The 27,205-nt window shown below is 42.7% G+C and overlaps 1 protein-coding gene across 2 annotated transcripts in view; it reads right to left on the reverse strand.

The window, feature by feature from the left end:
• The window catches only part of fibcd1b (fibrinogen C domain containing 1b), an 84,243-nt gene extending 65,259 nt beyond the window's left edge, over window positions 1-18,984 (reverse strand). The window contains exon 1 of one of the 2 annotated variants that reach the window (XM_031859849.1): window positions 18,047-18,984. In XM_031859849.1, the coding sequence (XP_031715709.1) occupies window positions 18,047-18,118 (72 nt within the window). In that variant the 5' untranslated portion in view covers window positions 18,119-18,984. The remainder of the gene's footprint in view (window positions 1-18,046) is intronic. The other variant, XM_031859850.1, reaches the window with a different exon arrangement.
• Window positions 18,985-27,205: the final 8,221 nt, after the last annotated feature.

The raw sequence follows: 27,205 nt of genomic DNA on the forward strand, positions 1-27,205 counted from the left end.
GACATAGTTTATATTTTATAAAAAAAACCCATTCAGAATACCCATTGACTTATAGAAGATTTGGAATGTGGGCTTTATGACTCATCCCAGCATCATCCCAGCAGCACTCTATACAGGAAGTGCCTCTGTATTTCTACTATGAAGCTCCATTGGCTGAAATAGCGAAAGAAAAAATCCCATGGATCATGTTTTTATTATGTCTACATTTGAATCTTCTGTGTGTAGACGTGTGCTTGAGTATAATATGTATGTTGAAATTCTGAAAAGACAATCAACTGCATCAGCTATAACGGACGCATGCAAACACAGAGAAATGCTCTTCACCTTCGAAATAAGACAGCATGCCGAGAAAGAAGAGGGAGGAGAGGCCCGCGGGAGACCAGGGCAAGATGACTTCAATCCTAAGAGACAAATCACCCGCTCTACCCTCCACTGCTCGTCCTTGGCGCTCGCACTGCAATCGGCCCCACACGGGGAGTGAGTCTGACGCCCACTGTCCCTGAGGCGCACGCACACACTGGAATGCAAAAACATATCACTGCAGCCGCTATTATAAAGCACACAATCACCGGGAGGTCAGAATGGCTGCTTGGTGAGCCTGAAGTGAAACGGCGAGATTGAACGAGGGCTTTCAATTCCGTATGGGTGTTAATGGCTTAAATTGTTACCTCTCTTCTCTCACGCACAGAGGATCCGAAAACTGCTCTTGCTTATGCTCCCTTATCCGCTTATTCATTTACTAAGAACCTAAACACATGTTCGGACAGGACTCCAAACATGTAGGAGCTCAACCAGTACAACTTTATTTTCATTATCTTTCATTGCCTTTTCCCAGCTACTGCTCCAGCCATCCACAGTAATCCGAAAACAGAGGATCTCTCTTTTAATTTCCTGTCCTGATTTTCTTATACATTTTTTGTGGAGTTTTTTTCTTCCGTCTTCACAGAGAGCTTCGGCTTGAAGTGCTCTTTCAGTGGGCTTGTATGGCTCATTGAGACAGTGAATGGGAGATCGGGCTATACTAGTACAGCTGACTTCTGTTGACTTGATGCAAGGAGGAAAGGAGGACGACTGCAGAAAACACCATGTGACCACCACGTACACAAATGTGTTCTAATGGGGGTAAATGAATGTGAAAGCAGCATTTCTGTGACAGTAAGAAAACATTGTTATTGCACTGTGAGGGTCCTTAGCAGCAGAATGGCCACCTTGCTAATACTGCTCCATCACACGGACAGAGAGGAATCTTCATTAAAAGCAACACACTTATTCCTACGGAAGAAAGCGAGGAGGTAATAATGCCGCTATTCACTTTACCTTTCTCAGGAATAATCAAAATGATTCCCATCAAGGATGCCTCACATTTTAACTTCACAGGCTTGCATCATTTTCTACCTCCTTTCCAGTCCACACTTCAATTTCTCTTTTTTGAAATTGCTGTCCACTTAGAGTCTTGATTGCAGTTGCGAGCAAAGTTAAGTGCACCGGCACAATCACGCATGCACAAGATCCACACATAACTAGACATGCTAACACATTCACACACCTTTATGAGCTGCACACACACACACACACGCACACACCATTAAAAGACAAGATGGATCTCCGCCCCACAGCCTTGCTATTTTAATAGAGGTGGTGATAAGAAGGAAGTCACTTCTTCAAACAGGCAGGTATCAAGAGCCTCCTCTCCTTAATGTATACATTTGCATACATCGCTATGTGCCAACCGTACAGGCGCTCATAAATAATACATGCATGTTATGGATACTGGTGTCTACACTTCATGGTTCAGCTACTTTGCAGAATGACTTATGGTTGTGGCTCAAGTAGCACAGAAGGCTGACCTTACACCGCGCGTGTGCCGTTTTCTCTCTGCGTCTCTGTGTCGATCTATCTCTTGGTGTGTGTCTTTGACTGTGTTTGTCGGTAGTTGATACCCTACAACTTGACGGTTTGACCTTGGCAATGAGATCAGATATCGATGCTGATGGTGCGATCCAAACGTGGTGTTTGCTCCTTTACTCACACGGGTCGGAGATATGCGTGTGTGTCCTTGGTACTTTATTTATGAAAAAAAAAACTGCAAGTATTGGTGTGTGTGTGTGTGTGTGTGTGTGCATGTGTGTGGCACTCCGTGACTAAAGGAGATGTTAGTTGAGTGCCGTCGGGTGGTAAGTGCTGCGTGTTCATTCTCTCCCTGAGGGTAGGTCGCGCCGCAGTGGATGTTGGTCTTCGTAGGTCATGGGTTTCTATGTGAAATCAACTTTCCCATAATGCACCCAAGTTACGGGATCACAAACAGACGAACAGAGCAGTTCTCTTGACACGTCAAGTGCAATAGCTCGCCTCTCTGGGCTTTCTCTACTGAGGAAGATGGAGCATGAAATAGAAAATGAAGATGAATAAATAAAAACACAGACAGTGTACTCGCTCCCGATCCAGCAGGTTAAGAATGCTCTTACATGGTCCTGTTCATGAAGGTTAATGGTAAGCCATTTTTTTCCTTTAGGTCCTAAACCTGACTTTCTATCCTTAAAAGTCAATGTGAAAGCATTGTATCTGGCTAGGATCTAGCTAGCAGTTGTTTTTCTGAAACGTGCCAATAAAGCCACATTGAATGGAGTTGAACTCTTACTGACTGCCAGATAACCATTATACATGGTATAGTCGTGCCCTAGTAATTGGCGGAAACAAATAAAATAAAATTCCATCAGAAAGGCAATTATAAGCCTCCTTTGTTAGAGTCTGATGTACCAGGCGGATACATGTATAGAATATATTTCCTATTCTATTCTTTTCACAAAATCTAACAAGCTGATACTGAACTGTTAATAATACATATAATTAATATTTAAAAAAAGTAAACAAATCTTTTCACAAATTAAGTGAAGGTACCATCAAAATTGTGTCCTGTGGTTCAGTTGACAATTTTTTTCTCTTTTTTCTTTGCAGTAGTTTGGTTGCATTATCCAGAAATTAAGCAGCCATTTAACATTTCGTACAACACAATGTGAACCGTGCATGAAGCGTCACACTTTACTTTAACACTACTGTCGAATGAAGAAAAGAACTGTGACAGCTTTGTTGAAATACAAGAGGCATGAAGGAGAGAGATGTAAAACGGAGGTACGCTTTATTCTGAAAAGCTAAGATCTTAAGTCAACAGTCTGAATCCTCGGGACTCGGGAGCTGGCAATTATGAGAAGCAGTGGCTTGCTCTCTGGCTGTTTGTAAAAGGAACTGCCACAACTGTCTTTTTTTTTTGTTTTTCATGAATGCAGTAAGGCAACGTCAAAGAAACTGTAATCCAAATGAACACTGAAGAAGGCAACAACTAAATCAAAGTGGAGTGACTGCAAAAATAGACCAGTTGAGTGTGGTTAGCCGGTGCTAAACATCAGACACACTCTGGAAGTAACAGACAAACTACTCACTATGTTCACCCAACTGGAACTATAACTCGCATCACGTTTAATGTCTGGTTTTCATAACAGCTTGCCACAATATGCAGGTTCATAAGTGAGGGGGTAAACATAAGCATGTGTCCGCTCATGTTTCTGTGTTAGAACAACAGCATCCGGCGAGCAGCTCAGCAAAGCTCCCAGAGATTACACAATAATAGATTCAAGCTGGTGACAGTTTTGATTTGTGTGGACTCGCACAGTTGCAAATGGGAAATCAATGTGCTATCAAACTTTTTCAGAGCGACAAACTGCATTCGTTTCATTCGGACTAATCGGCACATTTCCCCAAAAAACGCATGCAAATCCGGACACGAAGCCAATCCCGCACGAGTCGCAAAGCAACAGTAAAGCGATGGTGGCAAACATGTTTATATGGTAGGCCCGTTCTGTGGAATGTGGAAACTTTAAAACGAAGTACACGCAGGAACTTAATTAATGCAGTCCTCTCTGGAGTTACGAGATTAAACCACTTCATTAGTGTCTGGAGAGACAACAGACATGAGATGAGAAAGGCAGAGCTTGGGGAGAGAGGAATGGGGAGGGAGAGAAAGAGTAAGAGCCTGCTTTGTTAGTGTTCGAAAGAGAGACACTTTCAAGGCAATAATTATGACACCGAAAGAATGTAATTATTTTTCCCAGAATGCCAGAGGGCTCCGAGTGTCTCCTAATAGTGATGGGTGACAATCTAATAGACCGTAGATGTAAGTAGTGCATGGGTCTTAATTGGTGTTTAAACGTAGCTTGTCTGAACACATCCCGGCTCTCTCCTAAATGTGTCGGTAGTGCCTCCACCCTGTGATCCTGCCTGGCACGATGTGACAAATTTGATCAGAGGAAAGCGACGTCACCGTGCAGCTCACACAGTCCAACAGCTTGCAGCAATATGCCTGAGGTATCGCGAGTCTTTTAAAACAGTCACGTTTCGCACTTCCGCGGGGATCCTCAAACCGTTTCATACCAAATCCACAATTAAGAGGGAGAGACCTAATCTGAAAAGAGATCGCCACGGGTGACTTGAGGATTTGTTTGTTGTTGCAGATTGCGGCGTGTGCCTAACACCATGAGAATGAGTGCAACGTGGGAAAACAGTAGATGGCAAGAATCGCAGCCGTTTTACTCGACATTATTCGAGTGAATGACGTTTTTCCAAATCTATCAAAAGTGATTTTGAAAGACGGTTTTTGCATTTCTCCTTTACAAGATGGTAAAGAGAGGTATCCCACTCCAAATGACTTTTCTCACATGGGCAAAAGTGAGAGAATAAATTATCCACTATAATGGATAAACCACTTTGCACCTTGTTGCTGCTTTTCCCAGGGTACTAGTGTGAACACGGCTTTATGGGGAATGAAACATCCTCTGCATAACTCCTGAGGGAGAGCTGCAGTGATGAGTTCAAACGGCTGGACTCCTAATGGAAGGCTTGGTCGTGAGAACAAAACACAAAAGGTTTTTAAAAAAAATTTTTTTTGCCGAGCCTCTGTCAGCTCTCATTTGCGCACTCTCCTCACACAGTCAATTCCCTTTTTCTCGCCACTCAGCCGAAACGTCGATTCAAGAAGCTTAGCATTCTGATTGAAATCATAAATCCATTTCCAGATTTTCATTTTGTAAGATCTGTTATAGAAGAAAGGGCGCTATTGAAAGCTCAAAACGCACAGCATGCAGTGACATTTAGAGGAAGTCACTTTAACAATGTGATGTAGCTGGTAGCATCAGATCTATTGAGAACTTCTTGAAAGCGGAGAGCAGGTTGTGTCACCGTCGCTCGTGCGACAGATGCGAGAAGCGTGTGTAACTTTTTTCTTCTAATAAACCGTGTAACGGGTTACGTTCGCTGCCCTCCCCACTACTCTGGATCAGGGTCGCGGATCAGCGTTTGACCCGTGACCCAGATCACAGCCAACTTCTAATTGTGACAAGGCACATATGGCAGATAATTATTCTGAATAATCTGTTGCCATGGCTATGGCTGACCCTGATGGCCAGTGATGCGCCCTCTTCATGTCCAGCTCTGTGGGTGGAGGCGGTTTTTCCTCTTAAAGTGCTGGGGATTAGAGATGTACATTATCACTTTAATCTCCTCTTTAACCCCTTCAAAGAGGCTCTCACTGCGGGGGTCGCGGCCCCTCCGCTGAGCTGCACATGGCCACAGAGTGAGACGTATGTTTCACTGCTTGTGTATTTCACCAAAGCCTAATATAAATAAGATTTCATTCTCTCTGTGGCGCGGTCCTATCTCAGTAATCCACTTCAATCCTCATCTCCATCAGCTTCAGTGTTTCTTAGTGTATGCCAATGATATAAATACACCGAGCTACTATTGAGCTCTTATTTACTCCGACTCCCCCTCCATCTTCTCCAGAATGGATAAACAAGCCTTTCACTCTTGAGATATATAAAATAGAAAACAAAATTTACTGTTGAGGCATCCCTTCTGATATCCCCTCTGAGCTGCGTGAGCATGAAATACAAAATTGCTCTGAGTCATAATTGAGTGGCAACGGCAAGATAATTTGTTTTGAGTTTAAAAAATACTAAGATTAAAAGTGACTCAAATAAATAACAACAGCCAAAAAGCCATTACAAAATGCATTAGGCACAAATGAACACTTTAATATGGCAATACTTTAGTTCAGAAAACAGTAGATATTTTTTAAAAGATGCCACATTCCAATAGTGCAACCCATGAATAGCAGCCAGATAAATGGATGATGACATAAAGGTGACTCACACACTTTATAAAACAAATAATGTTTGCAGAAGTATGAGCAAAGTGGTATAATGCGCTTCAACTGCCTCACAACAAATACCGCGCCTGGCTAGTGCTTTCAGAGTAGGGCAATCAGGCGGCAACTGCGCCCCTCCTCATTTTCTTTGGCGAGGGAGAGTGTTGGCCAAAAATAGCGGTCATGTCTAGATTGCTAACCCTAGATTTGCTATCTGCCCGACAACCAATCCTAACTTTAACCGTTCAAGGTCAATACCTGCATAGTCAATAGTCTGCAGTTGTTTTGTGCTGTAGTCGGTATCTGGCGACGGAATAGCACGTCTGTCCAGAGCTCTTAGAGTAGGGCAATATTGTATGACGTAAAACGTTAGTCCTATAATATAGTCGGTTGCCTTAAACCTGTGTGCTCTACTATACTTTGGACCAAATCCCTAGTAGCGATATCGACACACAAGATGAGAAAGCTACAAGATATATGGAGAAAGTTGTCTTTCTGCTTGTCAGGTGAGTGTACTGATAGCATCTAATGGGAATCCAAGCCACCGCCATCTCTGTGACCCCTGACCCCACCCGCTACATGGCTGACAGCAGCTGTCACGCTCCACATACTGGAAAAGCACAGCACACAGCAAACACATCGCAGCCATCTAAACAAAAAAAAAAAAAAAAAAACACATCATCATCGTTTTCTCTGGCCGATGACAAACAGTGAGATGACCCTGAGGTGAACAATGCCAGCCTATCAAAACAAAGGTCAGCAGATCCCTCCTCTTTCCTCACTCCTCCCTCTCACCTCTGGTCCCAAACCTGCCATCGTCCCCTCATCCTTCTCCCCTACATCCACTCCCCTTGACCAGCCTGCCTCAAAGTGCTAAAGAGTTTCTCTCTTCATCTTCAACACATTTGCAATAAATCAATGGGAGCTGAGGGGCTGTAGAAATACTGAGAGTCTGATTGATTTCTTATGTTAGCACATTACAGAAGCCTGTGAGGAGCCTGCCATATTCCATTGCCCAAGTGAGAGAGGCTAAGAGGGAGAGAGAGAGAGAGAGCGAGAGAGAGGGATCATAACTTTAACATGCAGACATTGTATGAACCAAATAAAAGCTGAGGAACAGTTTTCAAGATTTGTAGGCAAATTATACTGTTTCTGTGTCGTCACAAATCCAATGTTTTACAAAAAAAAAAGCCCATCTGAGACCGCTCAGTTTTAATTTTTAACTTTTCTCTCCAAGTTTCTCGAAGCTCGACTTCTCACAAAAATCTACGGACATCACATTTTCTAAATAAGTTCTCACACTCTCTGTAGTCCATCCCCATCTCTTGCAGACTTTATCTATTAGTCATTGCATCTGTAAGGGAGATTTGACTAAAGGTGGCAGACAAATGGCTGAGGCTGTGCTCTGCTGACAGGCTCCACAGTAGAAGGGCTTTTCACAATACCAGACTGACTTGCAAGTACAAGTATTGGATTATCTGACCAACGTAGCGAGAACATTTCCATTCGAGATTTGTGATTGAAAGTGAAGATGAAAGCGAGGTAGTTTATCCAAGAAAGAAAAAGGGTTATATGCTATATTCTAACTGTTGCTCCCAGTGTGCATCCACAAGATTTTACATAAATTCTCATCAACTGAAAACATATTCCAAAAACACAAGGAGGCACAGATGGAGGAAAAATAATGACTCTGGTTGTGTAACAGCATGAGTGAATACTGAATGGGAGCTCCTATTGACATGCCATACCACGATTTAATAATCTTCCCCTGATTGAGGTGAAACTTCATATACGATGACAGATGAGCCAAGATTGAATGAAACTTCTACATTTCTAGACATCTTCAAATCTAATCTGATACCTCAATGTTTTGAAGACATTTGTCCCAACCAAGTATATATATATATATATATGTGTATATATAGTATATATATATATATATGATGAACAGGAAATACTGGAACTAGTCGGGCTATTCATTCCTTTTGATGAATGATACAGACAGTACACTTGATCTTCTCGCCTTTGTTTTCACCCCCCCCCCCTCGGACTGTATGCTTGGAATTGTCGACAACGAGATACCATTATTGGCTAATTTTTCAAAAGTTCAAAGAGACTTGAGCTTCCGTTGTGGACCAGTTGTAATTGATTGGACGCCACTGTATTGCACAGATCCAATTGCAGTGCTTGACTCTACCACGGACAGTAAGCCAAGTGACTGAACACTGCAGTGCTTGGCTGATGCGTTGGCCAAGTCCTCGAGTGGAATAACACAAACGACTGCAGCGTAATACAACAAGAGAACTAAGGCTTTAACAAATGCTATAGAGTTTAATAAGCAACCCCCTGACACGATCTCAACAAAACATTAACATTAAAAGCCTGATAACTGTTGACACTGTCTAGGGTATTAGATCGAATGGTAATGCATAAGTGGCCATTATGACTACCGCCTGTATTGTGTAATGATACTCTATCATTCTCATAGTAAACAATGTTATATCTACTAAACAGCAGCATGTTGGCATTGTCATTGTGAGCATGTCAGCATGCTAGCGTTAGCATTTAGCCTACTGGTATGTGCCTCACAGAGCCGCTAGAGTAGCTGCAGACTCTAACATAAGACTTATCATTGTTCATCATGTCGTCACATATGATATACAGTATGTATTATGGAGCTTGAAGAAAGAACTAGGTTTATCTGCAGTAAAGAGGTAATATATAGCCTATCTACTTAGTTCAACTGTATTTTCCCCACATGACACATGACACGCTTTAAATACAGAAGGCTACATACTGTACCGTTTTACTGTGGTTGGCTTTTTTCTGTCGTGTACTACATTAAATGAAGAGTACGTCCGTGCATGTGTCTCAGGTGTCACGTGTCTGCTCGCACAGGACCGTCTGCATGCGGGAGTGTTCGTCTCTCAGAGGAATGTGTCCCCTTCTCTATGCTGCCAAGTTCCACAACATCAGCAGAAACTACTGGTCTGCAGTACTCCACATTTCCATATCCAATCTCATTCACACTTAGGTATTGCCGAGAGGTGCAGAATTGCACCAGAGGAATCAAGGCGAACCAAATGTTGTAAATATGAGCTTGTCTACTGCCGCCACGGCAGGGGGTCGGCAACTGCCCGGAAATGAGATGCAAGTTGAAAAGTGCAGAAAACTTAATGTTTTCCTCTCCTGCTAATGAAAGACAAAAGATGGTGTGCGACAGAGCCACTTCCAAAAGTTTGATGAGTCTGATTATATTTTAAATGGCCAAAAAGAATAAAATGTTTTAGTTTCTTTCAATGACATACTAAGCTATGTGAGTAAGAAAGGGCATTTATTTTTCAATATCAAACCATCTCCTGGATTCTTTTGATTGATTTAACATTTGAATAATTGAAATGGAGGTTTTTGGGGGGGTAAAAACGAGCCATGGGAGTGAGTCCTACAATTTCTCATTCATTTAAATGTGCCACTTTCTCCAAGCACATCTGAATAATGGCACACAGTCTGCCAGATTGAATTTTTGATGATGAATAAATAATGGATGTTGGTGGGTGAGTCAGTTAATATTTTAGCCATGAGTTTGTCATAACTCTTTAATAGGATAGCTGCAATAAATACATCTCTCTGTATCTTTGTGCCTCCCTCTCTATCTGTCTAGTTCTGTATATTTTTTTTAGGCATCATTCAATTTTTTTCTCTCCTAAAACTATCTTTACTTCAAATGCTTCTCATATCAGGCTCCTAACCCCTTTCATGAAGTTCTCCTCTCACTCCATTTATCACTCATTTAAAATAAAATCATGTTTATGTTTCAGTTAAGTGAACAAACTGTATCTTTCAGTGGGAACTGTTTTGCTGGTAATGGATGAGTGAAGATATGTTGACCACAAATGTCTTTTGGTGTGAAGGGCTGGGCAATGTGGGCAGAATTTCATAATAACGATATATATTATGAAATAATAAGCCTTTTTTTGTAAATTAAATACTTGACAAATTCAAAGTACTAGTAATACTTTTCTCTGCTTAAGTTAATAAATATAGTCTTCACCTATATCATTTTTAAACAAAGGGGACAGCAAATGTGACATCAAGCCTCATCATTTATAGTGCGGTCTGAATGAACGGCAAGCAAAGCCTGACCTCACTGATTAATACTTGGTTATGATTACATTTTGGTTGAAGAGCTCATCAACACATTTTATATTTGGCTTGTTAAAAGCAAAGCACTGCCCCTGAAGATAAAAAATATACATCTGTGATAGCGATGCAGTCGTTGAGGTTTTTCTGGCAATGGGTAACGAGGCAATCGTTCTTTCCTTTTTTGCATCCAAACAGCAAGGAAACGACTTAATGGGAGCAACAAGGATTTCTCAGCCTTCATCCTTCTAGTCAATTAACGCGTGCGACACTTGGTGGTGCCTGGCCCATAATGATGCCATTATGTTGCAACGTTAACTTAAGCAAGTCATTAGCAGGTAAATATATGACATCAGTATGCTAAGGAAATTACTCTATTTGGCTCAGAGGAGAACCAATAATGGGATTTTGGAGAGGCTACCAAGTATGAGAGGCTAAGAGAGCAACCCAGCTCAAATTAAGGGCACATCGGCATCTTAACGCCGTGATAAAAAGGTCTCCTGAATGCCAGCAGTGAGACGGGTGTCACACTATGGCATCACTATCTTAACAATCAGCTCTGCCAAGCCGCCAGGCATTCCAGCAGTTTCCAGATTTAAAACTGCACTCCCGTCCTCGTCCCTCTCTCCTGTAATATTCTTCTGCTCCAGATGCGGTGGCCGGAGTAGATTGATTGCTTGATTAAACTTCTCCATTCATCATAAATTATTCACTGGATTTTCAGAGTCTAATTAAGTCCCTTATTATTTACTGTTCCATCTGCATTCCTCGTCAGAGACGTTACCCATTCACATGAAGGGAACTGCGCTCGAGTGAGTGCGTTGTCTTGCTGTGCGTGTGCGCTCTCACGCATGGCCGCTGATTAATGACGAGCCGAGGGAACGGAAAGACAAAAAGGCCGTTATGTTGTGGGAAGTGTGATCCCTTAAAAGGTGGCCTCTAATCTCAAATCTCTATTTGATCACGACGCTAGCGTCACATGTGCACAGCTCTTTCACTCTTCTATTGAGAGGAGGAAATTGGACACTCCTCACTGCAAATATGGAGATAGAGCCATCTGTCAGTGGAATGGGCCTGGCTCGTTGTCCATCAAGACGACTGAACTCTGGAACACCTGCGCGCGCACACTGCGTCTCTCTCATCCCTCACTCCACCACTCTGCCTCATTCCCAACCCACTATTTTCCCCACCACCTGCATGCCCCTCGCTGGTGATTTCCAATGCATTTTTAATGATGATTTAGCGGGGAAGTGAATGATAAATTTCAGAATGGCGATATTACGGTCTTCCAGATTAAAAATAATGGGGTGAATGTACACATTTATCTTTTCTTTGAAGTGTATTTTTCTTCTCCCCACTTTAATGACCCTCCTTGGCACACACACACAAACATGCATGAGGGGCCAAATCCTGCAGATGGAAATCTAATGCCTCCGCCTGCCTCGTCTCCCTCTCTGCCTCACTTTCTCTCACACTTTTAGCTCCTCTGCTGTGAAACCCTGCCCAACAGGTCAGCCTGCTGACACATCTGTCAATACATACTCTGGGAGGTAGAGTATAACCTTGCCCTGCGGTACCATCCTAATGTTTCCTACTCAGCATTGCTTTCTTCACATCCCTTCAACGCCACAAAGACAAAGAAAGAATCCAACGACAACCATGTATGATATACGCTCGCCCACACGCATACGTCGACATGCGAGTACACGCGTGCATACCCACACGCAGAGCGTGTGTGCTGCATTAAATCAACACAATTACCAAAAATCACGAATGATTTAGGTACAATTACGGTCTATTGCAGCTGTTGTGTTGGATGCGGGTGAGCCCTTGGTGATGCTTTGGGGCTTCCGTGATGAGCCTTGTAACTGATCCAAGAGCCGACTGGAAAAGGTCTCTCTTCCCTCCAACAGCACCGTGTGGTACATCTGATAACAACCCTTTGTTGTAGGTATGTGGGATTTTGAGCAGCTGGAATATATCTGCGTCATCTTTGCAAAGGTACATGTGCCCCCAGCTAGCCTGCTGCCTGCTCAACGCTGATCTGGGACCTACTGTGATTCATGCTTACCAAGCCTCCCGTGTCCTTTCATCTCTGCTCTAGGTTACTCTTTTGTTTCTCTACTCCTCTCTACTTATTTTTATTCTGCTGCTTTCATCGACTCCCGTTTTCATTCGTGTTCCTGTCCTTCCTTGCCTCGCCCTATTTTTCTCTCCCAAGGCCTCCTGGCCACCTTGCAGCACCAGAAATCTGATATTAAAATGTCCTGTGCCCCTTCGCGTCAGCAAGAGATATGGAAAGGGAGAAAATGAGGAAAAAGACATGGAGGAGCGTGAGGGTCAGATAACAAAAGGCGGATGGAGGAAGAGCGAAGCCAAGAGCACATGGGACAGCTGCCGTCATTTGTAACCTTCACACTGGTAAAGCCCCTGGTTTCACAGGGCTACTGTACACGCACGTTACCCAAAATGGCTCCATCTGTCTGCAGCAGAAAACTAAACAAGTGAGCACGCTGCTCCATTAAAGGCACTAAATCCCTCCCTATGCAAAAAGCACTCTTCACTTACGTAACTGCTCGTAATGGCTCGTTACCGCTTTGATCCACCAACACACACACTCCTCTCACACATTCATACTGTCGTTCTAACAATAGGCCGACACTCCTGCGAGCCACTTAGGCTTTGATACCACAATCCAGCAATGGGCTTCAACTCTATAGATGTGTCCAAAGCTAAAAGGAAGATAATGTTGCAATGATGAAAAAAATCATCAAAAGAATAGAGGCGATTAGAAAAGGGATTTGTGTGTGAGGAGAACATGCCCACCGGAAGATGAAAAAACACACTGCAGCATGGAGGTTTTGGAATTCGTTTTTGTATACATGCCAATAGAAAGGCGGTGTTGTTATGAAGAGCAGTACCAAACTGAAATCAATGAAACCGGGGGATTGTTTGTTTTTTTCATTTTAAATTGAATAACTCTCCCTTTCTTCCCTCCCCCATGCTCTTGTTTCAAAGGAACAATGGATTGATGCAAGGACGCGATCACACAAGCACGGCATGCACAGACTCACACAAATGTATCAAACTGTTTTTTTTCTATATTCTGCGCAGCTGTTAAACACATGCTGTACACACAGACTGACATGACCTAATTTGATCAATCTCTCCTCTGAGAAAGTTAACTTCTTTCAACAGCAATCTACTGTACGTACAGCTGGATGCGCAAACGAAACAATACACGCACACACATAGGCAAACACAAATCCTGGCAATGCTGTCAAACAGTCACATCACACTACAAGACTTTTTTTTTTTTCCGTGAGGAGTTTCCATCTGTACAGGCGAAGGCGCGCGCGTACAAAGTGACAGTGAGAGAGACACACGGTACAAAGAGTTAAAATGCCCCAATTTTCACATGCTGAACTTGTCTTGAGTGCAGGATTTGTACATATAAATGCATCTGCCAGCTGTGTGTTCTGGTAAGTGATCTGACAAATGGATGGGGTACTTTGGGGGCTTGAAAACTTTTGCTGGCTGGTGTTTCCTCGAGGCCACCCTGAGCAGGGGAGGACGAGACAGAAGCTGAGGTTGTTAGAGTTGCACTGCTACCATAGAAGGACCCTCCCCGCCCCCACAGGGAAATCACAGGCCCACTGAAGCAGGGAAGTCTCTCCGCTTTGCTCTGCTTCAGTCCACACTGCCTCCTATACCTCCAGCCAGCTCAGCAGGTTCATTAGTTTCAACAAGGATACCCACAAAACCAGCCAGCCCATCATCGAACACGCACAGTACAAAGCTATACAGTCTTCACCCCTTTACTTACTGTAAGAACGTGTAATGTGAGTGGTACAAGTCTACTCTTCACATGTATCTGCTTCTACTTAAAATAAATACAGCATGATGAGTAGGGCTGTATGAGTAATAAGAACTGCAATATGAAAGGTTGAAATGTTTAAATTGCGAGAGCTCCGGTTATTCAGAATTTACATAACAGTCCCTTCAGTGTAAGCAGGCAACTGTTGATTTCATTGGCTATAATTATAACAGTATGTTTGCATGTTAAGTTAAAAAAAATCAACAAGAATCAATAAATCAGGACCTCCAGGATGCAGACCATGTTGTCTTCAGTCTGTGGAGCCAACGTTAACTTGCAGAGTGCAGTGCTGATGTCTTCAGTCTGATTTTTATCATAAGTGGCAAACTATGCAGCTGTGACCAACAAATATAAAGCCACTTTGAGCATCATGGTTACAGTAGATTTGAATACTACTTAGCAATCTCAACTATACCACATTCAATATTAAGTAATCAAGGCAAGACAAATGTGTCATTTAGTTCTATAGAAAAATATGCAGGTTTACTTCTCTGATTGGAAACAATATACGTTTGTGATCTTGCTTAGTGCAATTAGATAGTTTCCGTATATTGTTCAGGCCTATTTACAAGATAAGTAGAAAGATGTATGCATGAAGGATGGTCGTGCCCTCTCGGTTCTGCCTGATCTGCCACAGTAACCACGTGTATGGAAGCCTTAAGGAGTATTAAAGTGAGTTAGTGATACATCCTGGCAGACGTGTGTGTGTGTGTGTGTGTGTGTGTGTGTGTGTCATGGCTGTCATGCAAGCCTGATATAATATCTGAGCTGGGTCTCTGCCAAGTGTGTTTTTGATAGATGTGGGCCTGCAGTGGGTGAGCTGTCAAGGCAAACCTTCCACCTTTTTTACAGCTATGTGTCGGATGCGTTGGAGATACATAAACATCCTAACAGTTTGGTGATTTGCTAACTTATTGATGTGGTGGTTTTGATCAGTTTGTGTTTCCTCGTGGCACACAAGTGGAGCTTGGGCTATAAAAATCCAACATATCGTCTGTAAAATATACCTCTTTAGTGCAGTGTGTGCGCGTGCGTGTGCGTGTGCATGTGTGTGTGTGCGTGTATCTCAATGCGTGAGTTGGCAAAGCACAGCTGTACTTTATTTGTATTCTACTCATATACAAACAGTTCTTTCAGTGCTTTGGAAAGTTTGGAGCTCTCAAAGTGCTATTTATTGACAATCCAACTAGGTAATCCCATTGGGCTTCATTGAAGTCTTAGCTTTGTGTGTGTGTGTGTGTGTGTGTGTGTGTGAGAGTGAGTGAGTGAGTGAGTGAGTGAGTGAGTGAGTGAGTGAGTGTGTGTGTGTGTGTGTGTGTGTGTGTGTATATGCATGAGCCATGTGTAAAGCTAGGCTGTGTGCATGTGCACAAATCACTTAAGATCTTATATTGAGATAAAAGAAGAGTTGCTCAAACTTAGCTCATGTGTGATCTAAGAATGATGTCATGGAAACAGATATATAGCAAACGGCCCTATAAGAAATCTAGCTTGTGTTCCCTCACAAAAAAATAAATAATCAATATTGGTGTCGTTACAGCACAATATTGCATCCCTTGTTGTTTGTGTATCTTGTGTGGAATTACATTTTTTTTTTCCAGAGCAATCTTGGAAAACATAAGCTGCATGGATCAAGCACTTTTATGAGAAAAAATGTTCTCGTCCTTCATTTGGAAAGATTGGAAAGCAGCAACCTTGACTTATCTCAGCTTTCTTTGCATTTCCTTACAAAAAAAAGTTATACGGTGTCACTCCACTCACAAGTCCTGGTAGCCATTTTGTTTCTTTCAAGTGTCTCGTTTTCCTAGACACAAGTTAAGTGCATATCTGACAACATAGCCTCGGCCACTGTTTCTTATTATCCAGTGAATTCGATTTCAAGGCTGTTAAGTAGCACTCTAATCTCAATTTTACTCTAACTGGCCTCCATCTGTTGCAAAAGGGCACGGGTGACAGCACACCTACAGCAACAAATCAAACATGCAGAGTTACCACAATAATCCTCGACCACGTCTTGTGATATGAAAACAAACAAGACACCACGAGAGATCTCTATTATGTGATCCCTCCCCACTGGGTCTGAAATGACTGTGTCAAAGCACCAAGGCTGGAGATGAAGGTTTGGTGTTACTGCTTTAGATTACAGGGTGAGAGACAGGCTGACTCACGGAGAGGGAGAGAGCGAGTGTTTATGTGTGTCTGTGTGTGATAACAAAATAACAAGTGCCGAAGATGGAGACCGATAGATGTAGAGAGGAGAGGGACAGATAGCAGCATTAGCCATCCCCATTTCACACAACCTCTCATCTCATCCAACACTCCCCGATGCCGACTGATCCGGAGCGAGTGTTGGGGTTGTGGGACATGCTTTGCATTTTCATCCCTATCGGCTTACCATACAGCATAGCACTCCGTTTACTCAATCAGATTTGTTTGCTCAATCAGCAAATTGTTGGTCATAGCCACTTAGTCATTGATCAGCTCCATCACAGAACATAAAGGTTACATCAGCCAACAGTAATATAAACATTATACAGCCTTGTATTCGAGGATACTGATTGGACTGTACCTTAAAGAGAACTCAAACACAGGCCCAGTTTAGAGTGCCACCATGCAAATGACTCCGACGGATCTACCAGATATACTGAGGCACATGACAGGAAGCAACATATCGTCTGACACCTGTCAAGCTTTGTAAATTACGAGACATGTGCCACATGGGTTTCCTTCCAAACTATAGCTTCTGAATGACACAATCCACATAATTATAATTGGTTTGAAGTCTAAGAACAATCAGGAGAAAATGAATTGTTTTTGAGTGAACTATTGTGCTGAAAGAGGTGAGGAAGCATGTTCTTTTTTATATATACACAAGTATAAGATATTGGGCAATTCATATTCCCTGCTGCCACCATTTTTCACAACAGGTAAATTAATTTTGATATTACATCAAACTAAGTTGCCCAGTTTTTTTAAAATGGTACTGGTACTTAAATACCAAACATGGAATACTACTACTTCTCTTCTGTGTCAAACATTTTGCAATGGCACCAGAGGAAGTTTTCTTTTTTCTGTGATGCCACACAATAACTAATCCCATCCTCGCGAGGAGGTAAGAGGATAGAAAGGGTAAATCCTTCTGGGTTTCTAAAGGCGCCAGGCTTCCTCACTGCCCCGAAATTCGATCCCGGTTTCCTGGGGAGCCCTCTCCCTCATGGGCCGTCAATAGCCCTCTACTGACCTTGTGGAACATTGACTATTCCCCAAAGTGAGCTGAGCTTGCCCGGCTGCAACGCACGTCGGCTCCTGTCTCAATTCATCCGAGCGGACTATGGGAGGATGTCTGTGTGCCATATTTCAACACTCCAAACAGCACAAACACAATTTCCAGACATTCAGCTCAAGTACAGCCCAAGGTTTACATGGGAGGGACGATTTAAGAATATTTAGCAAAGACGCAGCCGAGATGCGCAAACAACTATCCGCCTGTTCACACTCGCAATCTCCTGTCGTGATTTCAGCATTATCCAGTTCCACTCAGATCATCAATCTGTATATCAAGTAGCCTAATAACACTCTGGAGCGTCGTGTCACGCTAAACGCAAGCAGCCACGGGGACCGTGTTATGTGCGGTTAGGTTCAGACATTGTGACAGGAACAGAAGTGCCAGTGCCCGCCGGGAGTCGGGGGGATAGCTCGTGTGCAGCTACCGTCTCCACAGCGCACACAGATTCACCCGAGAGACACATTGTCAAAACTCGGTGTGGTGACACTGCGCCAAGCAGATGCACCACTCCTCGCGAACCCCTCGGCGCAAAACTGAGTTAACATACCTGGTTTTTATGCCGAGTCCCATCTTCGAGTTCAGAAGAGCTGTTCATGATTCCCCATTGGTCATTTACCATACTACGGAGAATCTGCGCATCCGATCCGCCTGTGTGTTCCAGGCGACAGATAATAAGCCCGCTCTTTCGAAGTCTTTACCTGTGATTTAGCCTACTCCATGGAGGGGGGGGGGGGAAATGGGCTCTTTAACGTCAAAAATGAAGGGAGGCACAACTACTTATGTGGGCTCAGTAACCGCAAACACCGCACAAATTACGCACCAAAATCCCCCCCCCTCCTCGAAAGTCTCCCGATTATCTTGCCGTTATTCCAATTAAAAAGAATGAAGAGGAGTGTTGGCCGGGTCCAGGGTTTGTAACTTGACTAACACACGCCTCACAATTATGTTGGATTTAACAAAAACAAAAAATGAACCCAAAAAATGATCCAGAAAGCAAGTCGCAGTCCTTTAACTCCATAAAAAGGAACAGACAAAATCTTCCTTGGACTGAGAAGTGCAGTCTGACCTTTCTGTCCACCCACTCCCGGTTCCTGGACACTTGGACACCCAGGTTAGTCCGGACTGTGACCAGTTATGACTGAACAGAAGTCTCCAAATACCGAGCCCGGGGGACGGATAGAGCGTCCTTTCTTTGCGCCAGGCTGATCTGGCTGGTATTTCTCAGAGATGCCTTTGACAAGCCGGGTACGAGGGAGATTAGCGTGCTCCGCTTGTGTGCCGCGCGGGGCGCTCCGTGCCTCCGACTGTCAATCAGCGCGTCCCTTCGGTACGCACGCCGTGCTCCAAGGCAGCGTTCCTTCCCTGTGCCGCCCTGCCCTCGACTGCTGTGCCGCCACCTCCCTGCCTGCTACTTCAATTCCACCGCACCGCGGTCCCTCCTTTTCCACCGCAAACCCAAACAGCCGCAGATTGTGGCACCTTTATGCGTGATGTCAACACTGTCTATGGGGTTCATGGAACATAATCCCGGAAAGCAGAGTGCTGATGGAATCCTCTCGCAGGAACACGAACGTGTGCAAATCTACTAAAGGTTGCAACACATTTTGAAGATCGTCTATTGTGTACATTATTATAACCGGACCTGGTTAGGTTTAGTGGTTATCTCAAAGTCTTAATGACCGGCTGTGACATCATCCAGCACTGCTAATTTGAGTGACAGCCTTTGGAAGTAGAGCTGCTTGTTTGGGAGTTTAAAGCAGAGAGGACATCACTAGAGTAGAATAATGAACTTTTTAATTATGAATCCACATTTTATAATGTATTGCATAGAAATCCAATTTAAAACCAGCCGAGTGCAAACATATAGCTGCATCTAAACCTCAGCACAGTATAGCACTGAAAATAATGAGGAATAATATTGGAAGGAAATGCACCGGGCTGTGTTCAGTTTTTTAGAGGTCAGTGTCTCAGAAGTAGGGTTATTATAAAGGGTTATTATGTGGCACTTGAATAACTCAACTGGGTTTACATAAGAGCTCTAATGTTTGAACTCCAGGTACACAGTAAATGAAGTTCCTACAGAAATCAATTGACAGTTTTCTGTTCCTGCTGACAGGCAGCACAGCAGAACACAAAGATGCCCCTCTCTCGCTTACACATAGTCATTACCGTCAATAATGCGGTCCACAACAGTGGCCATGTTTTTGCTCAGTTAAGGTGGTTTGATTGACAGATGATTAGAGGTCTAATCCCTGGTGCAGGGACCAAGGCAAGTGTCAGATTACTCATCCCTGTGATGGACCTGCACCCACGAGGGGGAGGGGTAAAGGGGGGGTGGATGGGGGTAATGCAAAATATACCTCAGAATGTGCGTTATCAGCAGGTCAGACATCCACCAGTGGATTGAGGGTACATTGTCACGGTGGATGGATGACACCCCATCTAGGAATAGAAATGTTTAAGTTAAATGTTGGACATAAAAGTATAAAAGTTTTCACATTCTCTGATTTAGTATCTTTCTTTTTCGAAAGAAGATTCCATACATAACTGGGCTTTCATTCACAGCCAGCACACTTTTTTCAAGGTTTAACACATTATCATGAACTCAGCAATTTGTTTCATCAAGAATGTGAGTGTGGCAACATAAGTGAACAACCCTGTTGACTGTCAACTTAATCTTTAATGTAGCCAGTTTAAAAACATAAAACATAAATACACAATGCATAATACAAAAAATGTTGAAAAAATAAATTCACAAAGAATTGGTATGCTTAATGTTTGTAACAGCGTGATATCACATGTTTCCAATTTAGTCCCGCCCTCATTATGCTAGTGAGAGTGGCACAAAACAGAAATACAGAAGATTGATAAATTAATTTAATTATTATTTGTGTACATGTTATATGTGCATAATGCATATATATTAATTTTCCACGTTTTTTTTTACACGTATTAACTGTTTTGCCTCGCTATTCTGTGTGAATATGCTCATCGACTGCTCTTTAAAACATCAAGATCACATTCAGGAAAAAGTAAATTGTAGAGTCTTGACATGTTTGCATATATCACCAAATAGTGACTCTATTTGCATGGATTGTATTTGTTGTGAATCAGAGTAAGGTGACATGTCATCGATCATTATGTAGAAACAGACACTTTGACTTATGCCGGAACAAAAGGCAGTTAACACAAAATGTCTTAACACCCTGAGGCCGTGGTTCGTATTTAATGAAAAAAGAGAAATGTGCAAACATTGCACATTTGCTGACAATCTGCAGGGGTATTGAACTTAGTCGATTTCCTTCCGGGCTTTTGGGAAATATTGCAATAACACAGCGATTTACTTCACAAAGAAAAGCCATGACTGTAATATCAAAGGAGAAGGACTAAAGGAGGACTGCCAAATACACACCAGCTGGTGATCATGTCTTTGTATGATAAAGTGTGTGTGTGTGTGTTTGTGTGTGTGTGTGTGTGTGTGTGTGTGTGTGTGTGTGTGTGTGTGTCTGCTCAATTCTGGCTCCATGTTTGAATGTCACTGAAACCTGATCAGCCAAAGAGAAAAGGAGAAAAGGAGAAGTCTCCCAGGAAGAGCTGTTTATCTGTATAATTAGCCGGGACAATACAGCCTTTTATTGGCTTTGCGGTTTGATGTGTCCAATATCCAAACATGTGTGTGTCTGTGTATGTGTGTGAGTGTGTGTATGTGTGTGTATTTTTGCTAAAGCCCTGCTCTTGGTTCAATGTTGCTGTCTGAGATTTTCTTCCCCTTGGCTGTGTTTTTTTGAATTTTTCACGCATGGAGTGGCAGCAGTACAAATGCACAGAACTGTGAAGAAGCAACAGAGTGAACTGCCCTTCCCAAAATGCCAAGCCTATAATTTGCAAAATGACAGAACTGCAAAAAGAAAAAAAAATTAAGAAGGAAACGGAAAAAACAAGAAAAAGAAAGCCGAAGTATGGAGGATAGGTGTAAGAACAGCACAGAATGCCACCAGTTGGTTATGCTAATACAAAGTCAGAGAGGTTCACTAAAAAAGTATAGGAAATGAACAGCTGTTTGAATCTAGTCAGAGCTTACAGTATATGCACATAGAGATACACACATTGCACAAATATATGTGCACAAACTGACATCCGCTCACACAAAGTGCACCAAAAAACACACACTGGAATAACTGTAAACCTAATCAAAGTGTCAGTCCCTATACTCTCATCAAAATAATTCAGTAAAAAAACCAATGGGGGACACAAACAGAGGCTGTGCAGACTGAGGGAGAAGTCTCTGGTGTTATTAATGTCTAATGATGGGTCTTTCTCAAGAATCTCCAGAGGCGGGGCAAAGCGCTCGCACCTCTGAAGTCAAATGCAGTGTTGCACGTCTCCCTGGCTGCTCTGTTAATACCCTAACTTAGCTCGAGGTCAGCCTATAGGTGTGGGATATGATTGAGGTTACTGATCAGATTCTTTGCAGGGGCTCCTAGCTTGGCCCTCTCCCTCTATTTCGGTTAACCCTGTGTGGGCAAAGCTGTTTCATCAACCACTGCACACATACTTGCACTTGCAAACTCGCATTCCTGAGCGGCGAGGGGTCCAGTGAGTACACCGAGAGTCTGGTGGCACACCCACAGAGGTGACATTTACTAATGAGGGTAATTAGACGTAAATCTGGGAGATTGAATTCCATAAGTGGTGGTGGTGGTGCTGATGATGATCACAAAAATGATTGTAATGATTATGAGCTTGAAAATATGGTGGGTGTTTCAAACACTTTACGACTTTTTTACTGTCTTCTTCATTACCACCTCCAAGCTACAAAGTACGATTATGTTCTCCATCTGTGATAACTAACAGCCTTTATAGGATGGATCATATTCTGAGCTCTGCTGTAGTCGTCTCCCTCTCGGGCCCCCACCCTCTCTCCGGTGAGTCAGATGTTCCCTTTTGCAACTTCGATCCATGTTTTTCTGATCAGGCAGCTCCATGTTTTTTTCATGTCTGTCGCGTTAGAGTTCCGTTTGTCTCTTGGCTCACCGTCAGGATGTCTCCGTGAGCCGCCGAGCTGTGTTTGCTGAATGGTTTGTAATTATCCGCGGGCCTCCCTCGGGCAATGCTCCATGGGCTCCTCTGCAAGTATATAGTGCTCCACCCACCAATGAACCCTTTCTTTTGGAGCTATGAGAGCAGCGGCGGGACAAGCAACACGCGCATCATAAAAAGGTGCACGCATGTATAAGGGGCTTAGAAAAACATGGGAGCAGAAGAAATCCGCCTTCTGCTCGGTTTACCTGCAACCTCATCTTCCTCTGTAATCAACACTGCCCTCTCACCCTATTTTCACATATTACCACTTGCTTCCTCCGTTTCTCTTCCGATTGTACTGTATGGCAAAAAAGCTTACCTACCAAAAATACACAACTATGTGATCCTATTGCTCTCTCAAAGAACGTCTTTAATGTGTTTTATGTGGGGCTGAACTCCTAAATCCAATTTGTACCTTTTTGGGGGATTGGGAATTAGCTAGGCAGGCGGTAATCCCAGAATTCTGCTCCTGTAATGTCTTATAATTCCATTAAGACTCCTAACCCCCCACTGGGACATCCCTGTACCTGTGGTGTAGCCCAACCCTTTCCATTAAATTCGCTCTGCAGTTCCAAACTACGTGAGTTTGTCTGTTCTTTGTTAATAAAGTGGAAAGTATTGTAAACCAGGTTCCATCTTCCCTCTTATAGTCAAATGTCACACATGTGATTGCAGCTTGAAGGTTATTTACATCTTACAAAAAGTGGAAGGACACCTCGTATTACACTGCAAACAAGGCGCGCCATTGTTTGGAAGCTGTAGCTCTTGGGTAAGAGCCACCACCAGCCAATGACAGCGCTGTCATCACATTCTTCGCACCTGTGAACCACGGTATTCTGTGTGGGAACGCTGGTCTCGTAATGATAGTAGGTGGCCTGCCTTTCGCTCTGTCATAATCAGCCTTCAAATCTTGGAGGAGGAATTTCATTTGTACATAATTTGGTTCTCGAGCATGGAATCTGCATTTGAAAGTTTGCGATCATTTCATGGAATTTTATGGGACTGCACTGTGTGACCCTACAGCTCTGTAAAAAGATCAGTTGAGAGTGTGAGAGGGAGAGAAAGTATCTTCTGTGGCACTATATGCAGTGATGTGTGCGAGACTGGAGATGAAATTCTACTCCTCCACTCAGCCCGGGTGTCTGTGCACGTTGAGGTGAAACCGAAGAGAGGGAACCAAAGAGATGAATGGAAATGACATATAATAATCCCAATATCACAGTCCTGCATCTTGAAATAATGCAGCCTATTGGAGCTGATGGCGGATAGGCAGGACTGATGTTAACCTACTGAATACGTTCCTGAATAGAGAGCAAGGTAAAAGGGTGTCTTGATAGAAGAGGGATGTGTGGTTGAAAGAGACACCAGCTCTTTCATCTTTGTGTCAAGTAAAAAGAAGAAGAAATAAAATCAATCAGTGTACAAATAACGCAAATTGCTAAGTTGGGGAGGCAGCCAAAGGTGACAGGATCTGCTCTCCCAAAAGCATTTGCTCCCCTAAATATATTTAGCCTTCTATTTTGTATCTCAATCTAAGAATATACGATGCCAACACAGAATATATAAACTGTTTGAATAATTGATACTTGGCTAAAAAGACTGGATGCTGTTAATATTTGTTCGTAGCTAAGCCCTGCCATCAGTCAGTCAGCGATGACTTTCACAATATGGAGCAATTGTTTCTCCCAAAAATGTAAAATCTATTAATCAAAACATGACCTTTCAGCCATGGGCATTCATTAAATACATGACAAACAACACAGACCAAGCATATAGATTATTGTTTCCTGCAGTATTTTTGTGAGACTATAGTGGGTGGATGCTCTCCCGGTAGATCATTTTGTACATTTTAAATTGAAATGCTCAACCTGGGACACTTTGAGAGCAAAATTAAGAGGCTGGATCTATGAAGAACTCTGTTCGATAAAAAATAAAGGATCGATAAACAATAATCAACACAAGGGCCTCTCGGCAAGATATGTAAGGAAATGACAAAATTCCATTGTCAAAAATGAACCCTCCCCTTACGCTGAATAAACTCAATGATTTCACTCTACAATACATAAAGATAAAGATAACTTATAGCCATAGGCTTGTAATCAAAATAACATTGAATCTATTGCGATACACAACTGAATGACCTTATTATACCAATGTTTTGAAAATGATCCTTCAACAGATACCTGACGATGAAAGGACTGTGGCACTGTTTGGAGTTTCCTATATAATGGAATTAGAAAACAAAAAGATAACTTTAGCAACAGGAAACAAAAAAAAGAACTATTTCAATGAGGCCTATCTATTTACAAAAAAAATGAAGTATCCCTCACATCCAATTTAGTCTCCTGAGGAATGAACATGCAAAGGCACAATGAAGATACAACAATTCGACCCTGGCTATGTGCCAGCTCTTGGCAGTCATCCAATTAACGCCTCAGTGTGGGTTAATGTATTGTCATGCCCCTTTAATAGCCTGCAATTGAGGATTCTTGTAGCAGTGACTAAACCACTAAACACAACATTACTGTGTACAAAATAAAAAGAACACCTCTTTCTTTTTGAAGGTGATGTCATGCCATACTCTTTAGATGTAATGACATTCATTGAGTGCACCTGCTTTATATTCTTCTGCACCCCATCATGCTTTGAAGTGTAAGCACATGCCATAATTAGAAAGACAGGGCAAACAGTGGTCATAGATTGGGTTCGTAAACCGACATCATGCCCTTTACCTTCTGCTGGACTACGCAACTGACCCTCAGGTATTTTTAAACCCCACAACCTCCACAGATTCTCTAAAGGCAGGGCCACAACAGCATAGTGAAAACATACAGCAAAATAAACTCATTACAATGGTAAAGTTGCACCATTGACCAATTAGCAAACCGTCTTGACAGTGCTGACCTTTGAGGGAACAGAGTCCACAGTGGAGGAAGGTATCGTAGCTTGTTTGCTGTAGTGCACCATCCAGTACATTCATACCATGGAGAAGTGAGTAGATACGATCCCATTTTATTTCCATATTCAAGAGTTATATATTTATTCTATGCATTAGTAAATATAAAGCAAAATAAAAGGTTGTACTCTAAAAAAGAACAAAGCCAAATATAATTTGAGATACTGCCTGTTACAAGACCAATTTGGCCAGAACATATGGTGCACTGGTGTTCAATATAACTTTATCCAGGATTAGCAAATCAATCCTCAGGTTGCTCTTAACCAAATTAGCTGGATGAGAACACAATGGATTATTTTTTTTGCCTGATAACAGCATATTAGCAAGAATTAGTTAAGCCACATTTAAAGAACACGGCCCAGGCTTTCAGAATGAAGACAGGAGTTTATTTGGTCAGTTCTCCTATCCCCTGTCCACTGTCCACTATGTTCTTTTGTCTTTTCCACAATGAGTTTTATATGGTTCACATCACATCACTCAACCAAGTAGTCCGCCGGGTCCCTGCGCTCAGACTCAGAGTCATCCGAGGCATTCTGCAGAAGACATGACTCCAGGTTGCATTTTGAAGTCTGCAGTGTACAGCGCAAACATGAAAGGGGACAGGACTGTTCCCTGACGGGTGAAAACATGTATTCAACGATTAAACAAAGTAATGGAAGATTGAAACACAATATACAGGAGAACATGACTCCATTCTAAATATAGAGTTGATTACAATGCTCAGGGAAGATAAAAGATGCATTTCAAGTATAAGAGCAGATGGGGGTGGGGGGCTCTCATAAACTGTCATTTGCCAGCACTCCTTTTATCACAGGTAAAGTTACAAACAGTTCTGTCCCCTAGTTAAATGCTTTGTCAGAGGGACAGAATGAGCACACGTTGTCTTGTCATCATCTCAATTTTGCTCTTTGAATTTCAAATACTGTGATTTATTTTTTTCCATGAGAGCAAATTTAAGCAAAATGGTATCCCTCCAGTTACAGACATAAGCCCAAGGAGATCAGATGACAGATGAAAACCACAATTTCCATATCAATTGCTTTTGCTTGATCAGACAGCCCTTCCCTTCTGCGTACAAAAGCCGTAAAAGAAGTGCGCTGTCATTGTACATCGCTAGACGGGAAAATATCTGGTGTCTGGTGAACATAAATACATATTTGCATTATGACTTAGACTTGAATATGCATGAGATACAGGGGAATAATACGAGTAGTAAAAGATTACTATTATTACTATATTACAGCTTTTTATTGTTGGTGGTATGTGTATATATATATAATAACACACTCACGTTACCCAGCAGACCCCTGCCATTTGGCGAGCGGGGAGCTCCGGGTGCTGGTGATCCAGAGGGAAGCCTAACACTGTTACATTACATTACAGTCATTTAGCAGACGCTTTTATCCAAAGCGACTTACAATTCAGAGTCTATCACATTTCTACACCGTAGGCACAGCTACGGGAGCAATTTTGGGGTTAAGTGTCTTGCTCAAGGACACATCGACATGCGACTAGCGGAGCCAGAGCCAGGGATTGAACCGCCGACGCTCTGATTGAAAGACGGCCCTGCTATCCACTTAGCCACAGTCGCCCCACCTGTTCATCTGCACATACCACCTCGACTGCAACTGTACAAAGCCGGGTGAAAATTGGCAAAGTAATCCTTTA

Source organism: Anarrhichthys ocellatus, unplaced genomic scaffold (assembly GCF_004355925.1).
Source record: "Anarrhichthys ocellatus isolate YVR2014 unplaced genomic scaffold, GSC_Weel_1.0 scaffold23, whole genome shotgun sequence".
NCBI lineage: Eukaryota > Metazoa > Chordata > Actinopteri > Perciformes > Anarhichadidae > Anarrhichthys > Anarrhichthys ocellatus.